This window comes from Capra hircus, chromosome 25, assembly GCF_001704415.2.
Source record: "Capra hircus breed San Clemente chromosome 25, ASM170441v1, whole genome shotgun sequence".
Lineage (NCBI taxonomy): Eukaryota > Metazoa > Chordata > Mammalia > Artiodactyla > Bovidae > Capra > Capra hircus.
In genome coordinates this window covers 1,964,656-1,977,309 of record NC_030832.1, presented here as the reverse complement: position 1 = coordinate 1,977,309, position 12,654 = coordinate 1,964,656, and the positions used below count along the sequence as shown (strand labels likewise).

Below are 12,654 nucleotides of genomic sequence, written 5' to 3'. Positions count from 1 at the left end.
ATCTACCTGTACCCTCCCGAGAGCGGGACTTGTTGGGGACCCCCTGCACCCTCTTCTGGGGCCCACCCCCACCCCGAGGCTCCCAGGTGGCCCTGACTCCAGGGCAGCCCTCTGGCCCGCCCTCCTCCCGCCCACACCCCCCGAGTAGCCCTCGCGCAGCACGCTGTCAGCTGGGAGCACCTTGCGAACGGGCTCCCGTCTGCACACTGCTAGAGCCGGGGTGCCTAAACCAGCCCTGCACACACACAGTGTGTGGCCAGAACTGGACCCCCCCGCAGGGAGACCCTCTCCTCGTAACAACAGCTCATGGAGCCAAGGAAGGCCCGATGCCCTTGTAACATTCTATCCCCGCTAGTCCTGGACTGTGCGTGCAAGGCTCTCCAAGGTCAGCTGCAGCCCTGCGAGGTCTGGTGCCGGACCCACCCCTCACGGCCGAGAGGAGGTGGACGCCGCACCACCTCAGGAGATCCCGGGGCTCCTCCCCAGCTGGCAGCCCTGACAGGGCTGCACTGCGGGCACGGCCAGTCCGTGTGCCCCCTGCCCCCACCCCCGGAGGCATCCCCGCGATGGGGACGGAACAGCCGCTCTTGTCCTTGGCCACAACCAGAGGACACGGGGCCGGGGATTCCCGTGAGCACCCCGCCGTCAAGTACTGTCACCCCACTGGTGGGTCCCCAGGGACACCCACAGCACCGGTCCCTCCGACGGCTCCCCACAGGGCAACACAGAGCACCTCGCCTGGCTCAGCACCGCGGGCTCCAGACACAGGCCCTTTCACCTGGCCTGACCCTCTGCAGTCAAGCTGACTTTTCCTTCACCATCTTTAATAACGTGGGCTAGAAACTACTGGTCTCTGTTCACCTGAGCCGACCTGGGAAGTGTGCCAGGTGCAACATTACACACCAGCCCCTGAGAGGGCCCCAGCCCTGCAGGCTCACCTGAAGTCAGACAACGCTAAGGAACAGCAACAGGCCCCAGGCGAGGGGCCCGCCTGCTGGCCCCCTGCCTCAGCTGTGGACAACTGGGTCCCGGACAGAGGGGTGGGAAGCGACTGTCATCACCAAGTGGGCAGAAGCCAGGGGTGCACCTAAGCACGCTGGCGGAGCACCAGACAGCCCCTCACCAGGACCTCTCCAAGCCCACAGGCTCAGGGGCTGCAATAGCGCCCTCTCAGACACGAGCTCCGGTCACGCACGCCGCAGGGCAGCCAGCCCGGTGTGGACTGCTCTAGAGCTGGGGAGGCAGGACAGCTCACAGTGCCTTCTAGTCTCTCCTTCTCAAAGCCCACCACCTACTCCACCCAGAGCTCCAGTCGGGGGACCACACTGCGCCTCCCACATAGGTTGAAGGCTCTGTCCTGGGCGCCTTGGCTTGGGCCCGCCTCAAACAGCCTGATGGGGTGCGGCTGCCTGCGGTAAACCTGCCAGACCCGTGCTATGCCTGCCCACAGCTGGAGTCCTCACCGCACGCAGATACAAATAACCTAACACCAGAATGGAGAGGCAAAAATGCCCAGGGCCCATGGCCACACCACTTCTGCATGCAACTGTCTGCTGCCCGCTGGCCAGTGGCCCTCCGCTCCCCACTTGCCATCCCTGGGGTGGGCACCCAGCAGGGCTTCCCATGGGGGAGACCTCTTGACTGCGTCCAACGACCTCCAAAGGCAGAAGCTAAGGAACACAGACAAGGCCGCCCTGCTGCCTCTTCCCCATTTGTTTCCAGGTTTGGTCTCCAGGCCCTGGAGCCACGAGGGCTTCTCCAGGGGAGAAAGGAGAGCTGGGGATTCTTCCTCCTGGCCCACCCCCAGGACACAGACGCGCCCACGACAGAGGTCCCGCTCAGGTTCTGGCCCCACACACCCCCACCCAGCGCCCTCCTGGGGCCGAGGGGTGCTCAGTCCTGCTGCGGGATCCAGCTTCTTAGGGCCTGGCGACCTGTGACTGGTCCCTGAGGTCAGGGACTCTCCTGCACCTGCCAGGACCCAGATACACCAAGAGCTCGGAGATGACTGCAAGAGGAAGCAGTAGGAGCCGAAGCCCAATGAAATCCTTCAACCTCACAATGAGTCACAGACGCGTTGTGAACACAGGACAGCCAGCAAACCAGCGACGACGGAGGCAAACACACAGCGCCGAGAGGCGCGCGAGGAGGAAGGCCATGCAGTGTCCCTGGTGGGGATGTGAGATGATGTCACTTTGGGTAGCAACTTTCCAACAAACATCGAAAGCCACAGAGAAGAGGCAGGTGTGCCCTCTGACCCCGCGGTTGCCCTTCTGGCACCTGACCCTCCAGGGTGAAGTCGGCACGGACAGCAGGACAAAACCACAACCCTTCAGGGGCTGGGCTGCGCGAGACACTGCACCCAGGCAGCATTCCTGCTCTGCGTAAGAAGCGTGCGTTTCTTCCAGGCTTTTTTTTAAATGCTATTAAAAAGTTCTAGAAATATATTTTGTATGAAAAGATATGCATTACACATAATTAAATAATTCAGGCTATCACAAAGTATTCAGAAGCACTGATGCTTTGCAGTAGCTACATTTTGCATAAAACAAAGTGGACAGGACACACACACACACACACACATATACACCCCCACCCACCCACCCACCCACTGCACAGCAGGGCTTTAAAGAGCAAGTCACAATGGCCCTGGACCGGGCTGCTGCTGCTGCCACCGCTGTAGTTTCCTGGGCCTATGTCTGCTTGTCTCCTGCGACCCTTGCTGCTTCCTCTTCCCAGGAGCCCCACCTTCTTAAAGGGACTCCAAGACCCTGGGGGTATACGGAGTCACACCCCCGGACAGGAGCTCTTTCATTAGTCTAGAGATGAATCACTCCTCCACAGTATGGAGAAGAACTCCTGCCCTCAGAATGATGTTCTAAAGACATAAAGTAAAATACATAAGACTATACACATAATGAAAGTATCAAAATATTAAAGTAATACATGCATAAGGTACCAGTTATCTGGTGGTGTTTTTTAATGCACTAACAAGTTCCGGCGGTGAGCACAAACAGCAGACCAACTGTGCTGACCAGGACAGGACACGCAAACATCTGTGGTTTCTACTGACAGACGTCTGCTCCCACCTTCAAACTGAAGAAAATGCTCCATTTCACTGAAAGGTTAGTGACAACAAGGACTGTTCTCTCCAGCTTCACAAACAGCAGGTTTCTCTGTGCATCTCAGGGAAGAGCATGAGAGCGCAGGAGCAAACCACGGAGGTAATCTAGTCACCTCCCCTGGACGCTCAGAGATCAGCCAGAGGCAAACTCCCCCGGGCCCTGGAGACCAGGCCCAGAACCACTGCGGACCTGAGCTGCCTCCTCTGGGCCACGGCCCACTCAACAGGGGCCACAGGGTCAGGCCAGAGGAGGAGGATTTGAGCTGGGTTCTTATCTCCACCCTCCAAGTGATTCAAAACACCCGCCCAGTACCCTGGGCTGGGAACCACTCTGGCCACCAGAGATCTGCAAGTCGGACCCCAAGGTGCCGGTGGGGTAAAGGGGCCTGATGTGCTGCTGAGCTCAGAAGACACTCACTCTCTCTCCAAAGCTGGAAGTGCACACTGCCGTTGTCTTACCCGTGAACCCACATGTGAGGCACAGCAAACACTCCACAAAATGTGCTTATCAGCCCTTGGACAGAAGACAAGCAAGCTGAATCCAGCAACACATAAAAAGGAGTGTACACCACGACCAAGCGGGAGTTACCCTGCGAATGCAAGGGTGGTTCACCACGTTAAAAACCAATCAATTTATGACATCACATCATTAGAATAAAGAACAAGGACGTCCCCAGTGGCCCAGTGGTTAAGAATCCACCTGCCAATGCAGGGGATGCAGGTTCGACCCCTGGTCCAGGACGATCTCACATGTTGTGGGGCAACCAACCAAGCCCGTGCGCCCCAACTACTGAGGCCCGCATGCCTAGAGCCCCTGCTCTGCAACAAGAGAAGCCAATGCAATGAGAAGCTCGTGTACCGCCACGCAGAGTAGCCCCCGCCGGCCACAACTAGAGAAGGCCCATGCATAGCAACCAAGACCCAGCACAGCCATAAAGAAACGAAGAACAGAGAACAAAACCCACATGACCCACTCGATCAAGAAATGCAGAAAAAGCGTCTAACGAAATTCAATACTCCTTCATGATGAATTACAAAACAAACTAGGAACAGAAGGGAACATCCGCAACCTGATAAAGACACCATGAAAAACCCACAAGGAACATCACGCTCAGTGGTCAACATCAGCGGTGAAAGACTGAAAGCTCTCCCCCAAGATCAGGAACAAGACAAGCATGCCTGCTCTCGCTAGTCAACAGGAGAGTCAAACCAGGAAAAGCAGGAAAGAACGTGAGGCAAAAGGCATCCTGCCTGCAAAGGAAGGGGTAAAACCATCTCTAATGACAGACGACATCATCTTGTCCATAAAAGGTCCCCAGGAAGTTGCTCAAACACTATCACAAGTAATACGCAAGTCCATCCAGGCCGCAGGACGTAAGATCAGTACACCAGAAAGGTCAACTATATTCCTAAACACCCTCAATGAAAAATCCGAAAATTAAGAAAACTACTACATTTACAATAACTTCAAAAATAAAATAAAAAACACTTAGGAATAAATTTAACAAAAGAAGCACAAAGCTTGTAATACCAAACCTACAAATAATTTTTGAAATTACAAAAGCTATACACAGAAAGACATTCCACAGTGAAGGGTCAGAAGACAATGCTGTTAAGACAGCAGCACCCTCAAACTGACCTATCCCCGCAACACAAGCCCTGCCCTGATCCCAGCTGGCTGCCACTCAAGCAGTTTTCACAGTCCACCCAGGCTGCAGCCTCTATGAGACCTTCATGCCTTCCAAGGCTGAATGACACTCCACTGCACAGACAGCCACGCCTCATCTATCCGTCCATCAGCTGAGGGATACCTGAGCTGTTTCCACGCCTTGATTATTACAAATAAAGCTGCTATGAACACCAGTGTACAACCTTTTATATAAATGTTTTTCAGTTCTCTTGGATATATTAACTAGAAGCTGAACTGTCAATTACAACATAACTGTGCTTAACCTTTTAAGGAACTGCCAGACTTTTGCAAAGCAGCTGCATCATTTGACAACCCCACCTGCAGAACATGAGGGCTTCAATTTCTCCCCATCCTTGCTAATGCTTCTTGCGGTCTTTTCAACCACAGTCACCCTAGTGGGTATGGAGGGGTGTCTAACTGTGGTTTTGAGTTGCATTTCCCTAAGGATCTTGAGCATCTTTTCATGTGTTTATCAGCCACTTGTTTCTCTTCTTTGGAGAAAATATCTATTCAGACCTATTAAAAAAAATTTTTTTTGTTATAAGTGCTTTATATATTGTGGGTACAGATACAGAAGCTGAAGTTTGTTTTTTTTTTCCTCTTCAACCCCATAGGTTGTCTTTTTCACTTTTTTTTTTTGAAATTAAAAGCAAAAATTTATTGATCAAATGGTCATTTCCTATAGACTAAATTGTAACTGACATTCTTACAAGTGTGCATGGCATTTGCAAATTTCAGCATATTAAACTGAAGCAAGAACAGGGAGCCCTCTCTTCCAGAGATGGTTCTCCCGGAGACCTTGTATTAAGCCCAAGCCCAGACCTACAGGTACTGCGTCCTGAATAAAATCTCTAGAGGTGTCTACTGTATATTGCTGCGAGCCAGCAAAGGCAATGGTGGTGAGAAACAGAGAAGGTCTTAAGGGTGCTGAATGGCAGAAAGGGATAATGGAAGCATAGAAAAGTGACAGGCACAACATAAGACTGCGCCCACATTTTTAAGTTTCAAATGCTGTTAAAATAATACCTGCCTCCCAACTCTGTTTGTACTTAGGCAAAATGACAGTGTCAAAAAGACTCCCACGGGATTGGGTGTTTCTACAAAGACCTGGTAACACTGAGGGGCATTCTCCCACTCAGACACACAGTCCTCACGTTTGGCATCCCCGGACCACTCAGCCTCTTTCCCTCCGGACTTTGGCTCTGTTAAATTTCCACACTGTTTTTTTTTTTTTTTCAATTTCACTAATTTCTGCTCTTATTTCTTTTCTTCTATGTATTTTCTTTTCTAAATCCTTTTATTTTTATTTTTTTAATTGAAAGATAATTGCTTTACAGAATTTTGCTGTTTTCTGCCAAACCTCAACATGAATCAGCCTCCCTTTTGAACCTCCCTCCCATCTCCCACCCCATCCCACCCCTCTGTTGATACAGAGCCCGTTTGACTTTCCTGAGTCATACAGCAAATTCCCGACAGCTATCTATTTTACATATGGTAATATAAGTTTCCATATTAATTCTTTCCATACATCTCACCCTCACCTCCCCTCTCCCCAGGCCCATAAGTCTATTCTCTATGTCTGTTTCTCCACTGATGCCCTGTAAATAAATTCTTCAGTACCATTTTTCTAGATCCCATATATACGTGTTTGAATACAATATTTATCTTTCTCTCTCTGACTTACTTCACTCTGTAAAATAGGCTCTAGGTTCATCCACCTCATTAGAACTGACTCAAATGCACTCCTTTTTATGGCCCAGTAATAGTCCATTGTGTGTATGTACCACAACTTCTTTATCCATTCATCTGTCGACGGGCATCTAGGTTGCTTCCATGTTCCAGCTATTGTAAATAGTGCTGCAGTCAACAATGGGTGCCTGTGTCTCTTTCAATTTTGACCTCCTCAGGGTGTCTGCCTAGGAGTGGCGTTGCTGGGTCCTATGGTGGTGTTACCCCTAGGTTTTAAAGGGGTCTCCATACCGTCTCCCACAGTGGCTGCATCAATCCACATTCCCACCAACAGTGCAAGAGCGGCCCCTTTTCTCCACACCCTCTCCGGCATTTATTGTTTGTAGACTTCTTGATGAAGGTAATTCTGACTGGTGTGAGGTGATATCTCATTGTAGTTTTGTTTGCATTTCCCTAAAAGTGAGTGATACTGAGCATCTTTTCATGCGCTTATCAGCCACTTGTTTATCTTCTTTGGAGAAACTGTGTCTTCAGGCCCATTAAAGCTGATTTGTTGCTGTTACGAATTCTTCATATATTCTGAGCACAAGCCCCTGATCAGACACAGGAGCTGAAATTTTTTTTCCTCTTCAACCCCACAGGTTGTCTTTTTCACCTTCTTAATGTATCAAAGCACCAAAGTTTTAAAACTTGTTCTGCTGCTTATGCTTTTGGTATAGTATCTAAAGAACCACTACCTCACCCAAGGTCATGGAGATTCACTCCAACGCCTCCTTCCAAGGGTGTAGCTGTTTTAGCTCCTACATTCAGAGCTCTGATCTATCCACGTTAACTTCTGTGTATGGTATGAGGTGGACTAATAATGTCTTTGATGAACTGGTCATCAGGACAGTGAACCAATTCACACTTTTCAAAAGCTGTTAATAAAGGGGAAAGAAGTGAGCATTTATCCAGTTTTTCCTTTACAATCAATGTCACTAGTTAACCAAACAGTGGCAAAGGAGAAGTTTCTCTTTAAAGAATTCCAGCTCCAGAATGAAAGCACTGGGCTACGATCACTCTGCATTCTCTAATGAACCAATAGATCTAGGCCACTGCAGCTATAAAGGGCTGCTGACATCACAGAGGGAGAGATGACTGGATATTACATGCTCCCAACGGAAGAACATGCTACGCACACCAGCCGCTGGCGTGAAAGGACTGAACCTGAATGTCATCAAGCAGCCGCATCCAACTCCCGACTTTCAAGACGTACAGAGGGGAAAGGAGTACGCTACAGGACTCCACAGAGGTGCCATCAACAAACTCTGGGAAGCTCTGCAAGACAACGACCTGGTTTCTTCAACAGACACAAGGGGAAAAAACAGAGATGCCAAGAAGCTACAGATGAAGAGAGCAGCTGCAGCAAAGTGGGGGCTTCTGTCTGAATCTTCCTTCCACCAGCAAACCCTCTACCCACCCCAGCATGTCTGTCCCCACCCCCCCTCAAGGTCCTTGTCTCACGGGTACCCATGAGCCCCAGCAGAAGCACAGCCCCTACGTGGGGGTCCCTGTAGCAGCTTCTCAGGTCAGGGCAGTGCTAACCGTCACACCTGGCCCCACACCCAAGGTTCACTTTCAGGGTCATTTATTAATTCACACATGGGCCTTGAGCTTCCTGCAACCCCACTACACAGAACTTTATGTTCTCTCTCTCTACCCCAACACCTCAACACAGGTTTCAGAGTTAAACTGCCATTCTGTATACCTCGAAGTTTATCATTTCCAGTCAACAAACACCTGAAGGGCTGTAAGATGCCTGCACCCTCACCCTGGCTGAGAAGCCCCTGGCCAGCTCAGACAGCCAGGCTCTCCTCTACCCCAGGCAGGCTGTCAGCAACTGTCACGGCACATAATCCAGCTAGGAAACACGAGAGAGGGGCAGTGGTTAGGAGGGTCTGCAATGATGAACGTGCGCTGGACCAGCAGGAAAAGCCAGCCCCCACTCACTCTGTGACCTTACAGAACCTGTGATCAGCGTGCTGGGGCCACCGCCCCGGCATTTGCACACAGGAGACAGGCAGACAGGGGGCATCGTGAATGTGTTTCCCCCCGCCCTAGAGAACCCACAGTGCCAAAAGGAGGAACTGGGAGCTGATCCCACTGAGCCCACACCCCTGCATGGGAGATGAGAACAAATGAGACACCGCAGCACCTTCCAGGAAGATGACTAGGGAGGGTGAGCCACGGCAGGCATCCGAGGCCCTGCGACAAGGTACAGAAAGCGCCTGGGGACCTAGCACCACTCAAGGCCAAGAGGACCAACCACGGATGCTGGGGAAGCCTCCTCCCGGTCCCTACTAGACCAGACAGTCGCGACCAGGCCCACTGCTAGAGCTGCCCCGGAGGCAGGGGCTTCCCTGCTGAACACTCAGGCATCTTCTTTACAATAACAAAGGTACTACAAATGACAGCACTAGGCACTCCACCGGTTTCTAAGAGGATTTTGATCTGAAGCACAGAGCGGAGGTCTGCAAGAAATGAAACACACACCTTGTTTACTCTCTGGGGACAATACTTTTGCTGTTCCAAAATCTGTGATCTGGATGTGCATGTCTTCATTTAACAAAATATTTTCTGGTTTCAGGTCCCTGTGAAAGCAGATTTTTCACACTTGAGATGAAATATTTGAAACAGTAACATTACACACTCCAAATTTAGCTAAAAACAAAATGAACTGGTTAATACCTATAATCGGTACAGACTAACAACCAGGAATGCAAGTCTAAAGTTAGCACTGAACACCACCAACTGCATCCAGTGAGACATTCGAATCCATCATTTCATAACCACATCTATCATTTTGATAAACTTTTAACTGAAGTATAATCTCTCATGTTTATAAAGAGCCTTTAAACCTTCTGTGGTATCATTACACAATAAATGTGAATCAAACCATCACAACGCACACCTTAAACTTGGGGATGTCAACTACTTCTGAATAAAACTGGGAGGGGGAAAATGATTAAATGATAAATTTTTAGGATATGTGTGTTTTACTACCACTACCACCAAAAAAAAAGAAAAAATTGTAAGGGAAAAAAAAGCTCAAATGAATACTTTCGATTGGACTATTGGAAAACGAGACCAGAAGTGAGCACCTACAGAATCTGACAAAATAAAAGCAGCAGCCAAGATGGCTAAGAGAATCATTAGCCTGGCAAAAAAGACGTCTGACCAGTTTCACCTGGTACTTCAGGTCCACGGTCTCTCGGCGTCAGAGAGATGTGCACGCTTCTTAGTTCTCACAGGGAGGCAGCCCACCCTCCAGGAAGGAGACCAGAGCTGAGCCCAGGCCTGGGGAGCAGCCAGCAGCCCCCAGATCGGTACCTGTGGACGATGCCCTTGCCGTGCAAGTACTCCAGGGCAGACACCATCTCGGCCGTGTAAAAGCGGGTGCACGTCTCATCGAATGAGCCGATTTTCCGAATGTATTTAAGCAGTTCTCCGTTTTTGGCATAACTAAGGCCAAAATCTAAACATTGCATGGTTAAGGAAGACAGCAAAAGTCATTCTTTTAAACTAATCTTAGCAGCGCAGTAGCAATTTTTTTTAATTAATGAAAATTGAAGGTACCTGTGGCCAGAGGCAGCTGCCCCACCCCCAGCCAGGCCCACCCCCGCCAGACCTGCGGAGCTGGGTCTGGAGGGATCCCCTGGCCTGGCTCCAGGACAGGCCCCCGGGGGGTTCTCACCAACAGTACAGAAACACAGGCCTCTTGGCCAAGTGCCCCTTCCGGACGCCCGTCCCCAGAAGATCCCCGTGGGCTCCGTGAAGGGAGCCGCTGGAGATGCGGGCAGTGCTTCCATCCTCACAGCCCGTGCCAGCCTCGCACCTCAGGCTGTGCGGAGCCAAGTCGCGGAAAGACTCCTCAAAAGAAGGCTCCCGGCACACTGAAGTGAGCAGTTCCCTGGGAGAAACCCTGGCTCGCTCACTCTGACTCTCTCTGTGGCCCCGGGGGGCTCGAGGCCTCCTCTCCCTCGGCCCCTCAGTGCGCTCTGTCTCGCTCCTCTTCCCCCGTTTCCAAAGCGGACTACAGGCTGACGCGAGCAACGGATCCCACAGAACTGCTTCCTCCTGGGGGCACAGCGCACGGCGCCTCTTAATGGAAGCATAGGCCGCCAGGGACGGGGTGGCCCAAGGCCTCGCCCACCCCGAGCAATGGCGCCGGGGGTGGCCTGTGGTCAAGGTGTTCTATTTGGTTTCTGTTCGCCAAGGCCCTGCATCACCCACAGAGGAAGGTGCCTGACACCGCGGTGCAGGGAGGACAAGACCAGGAGGGCAGAGACCAGCAACCGGAGCTGCTCAAAACTTTCTGACTGAGCCCCCTCCGTGGCTACCCAAGCCCTTCCAACTAGAACAACGTGTAACAGGCAGCTGAAGCGGAAAACCAACCTTACTTCCAGGGAAAGCAAAGGGCCTCAGCCAGGGCCCCCTCCTCCCTCGCCTTGCTCCGACCCCTCCTCAGGGAAGGCCAGCACCCGTGGCCAGCCTCGCCAGCGGCCTGCAGACTCTGGCCCAGCCAACTCTGAGCAGAGGTTCCACTGGCCCTGGACTGGCCATGGTGCCGCCCCCGCTCGGGAGCGCGGTCTCCCAGAGACCAGCAGCCCCCGAGAGGCTCGGCCACGGCCACGGGGCCTCTTCCGGCTTCACAGGTTTTGCCCCTTATCTGCCCACTCCCCGAGTTCCTGTTTCCTGTGTGAAGGACACTCTGAGTTCTCTGCCCAGCCAGGGAGCTAGTGACCGACGATTCTGAACACGACAGATGCTGAGGGATCATGGCTCCAAGTCCGTGTTCTCTCTGCCCACACACGTTCCTCATTCCCCAGGAATACTCTCAAACCTCACTGCTCCACTCCTCCTCCCCAGCACAGCAAAGGCCTCAGGGCAGGAGACAAGGAGGCTGCTCTCTCAGCGGGAACAGGTGAATTCCTGGGATGAGGAGCACAGGCCTGTGGCAGAGCTGGAGAGCCTGCTGAGCCCAATGCCTGCACTCTGCAGGCGAACCCAGCCCAGAGAGGTTAAGCAACTGACTCAAGGTCATCTAGCCTGGAGCGCAGCTTCCTGAGATCTAGTGCGCCATTCCTGTCCCCAGGCTGCAAGAGGACACCAAGGGCGGGCAGGGGGTGGTGGAGGAAGAACACAGACTGGCCCGGCAGTAGCCCTGAAGCCCCTCCAGCTGCACCCCTGCTGGAGTAAAGGCATCCTGGCCGTCTGGCTCCAGTGCCCAGCCTGCCCCACACCCAGGGAGGGAGGGCGGGCTGCTCTGAGTTCAGCCTCTCTTGGGAGCAGGGACTGAGTTGGTCAAGCTGAACCTCCAGAGGGCAAAAAGGCTGCCAGAGCCCAGAAGTCCCATCGTGGACCAACCTGCCTGCTCTCAGGCTGTGGCAGGGGGGTCTCCAGGCTCTGCCCCATCTATCCCAGGGCGGGGGTTACCCCTGCAGTTACAGGAGGCGCCGTTCTCCCCAGCAGACACATGGCTACAGGGAGGATGCCGTGCACTCTGGGGCTCTGCTTCAGGCAGAGTGTCTCCTTTGCTTTCAATTTTAACACACTGTGTGCCATGAAAGACTCTGAGTAGGGTGCAAGTCCCCCCGGGTCTCGCTCCTGTCAGAGGTTAAGTGAGCCCTTGCAATCTCCATGGACTTTCAAAGTGGTCTTAAAAGGTCAAGAGCAACAGACACCGTCGGACAAAGACCTAGAGTCCCCTCCGCCTGCGTTACTCTGGCCAATCACGTCTGAAATCAGACAGCAAGCTCACTCACCCAGCCTTAGGGCCTGCTCCCGCTGCTCCTGACCCTGGGAGGAGGCGCCGTCAGCATGTGCGACTGCCAGAGCCTCCCAGCTGACAAGACGCATTCTCCAGGGGCCCTGCTGGAAGCCCAGGCCTGGGACTCCAGAAAACCAGCCCAGAGAGCCCCACAGGCTGAGAGAGGAGCACAGGGCACGAGGGGTCAAGGCGGCCTCAGAGTGAGACCCAGAGCAGGCTGAGGGGCGCTCTGATGTCCCCAGGAGGCCCCTGGCAGCACACAGGCGGGGCGGGCGATGCTAAAGCCAGGCGGAGAGGCACACCCGCTGAGACCCCGGAGACAAGTCCACAGGACTCCCCGCC

The 12,654-nt window shown here is 52.8% G+C and overlaps 1 protein-coding gene across 2 annotated transcripts in view; it reads right to left on the bottom strand.

The window, feature by feature from the left end:
- Positions 1-12,654, bottom strand: part of PDPK1 (3-phosphoinositide dependent protein kinase 1) — a 63,777-nt gene that overhangs the window by 19,369 nt on the left and 31,754 nt on the right. For both annotated transcript variants that reach the window (XM_018040359.1, XM_018040360.1), the window contains exons 5-6: positions 9,873-10,017; positions 9,036-9,133 (exon numbers count right to left, since the gene is read on the bottom strand). In XM_018040359.1, coding sequence (XP_017895848.1) covers positions 9,036-9,133; positions 9,873-10,017 — 243 coding nt within the window. The remainder of the gene's footprint in view (positions 1-9,035; positions 9,134-9,872; positions 10,018-12,654) is intronic.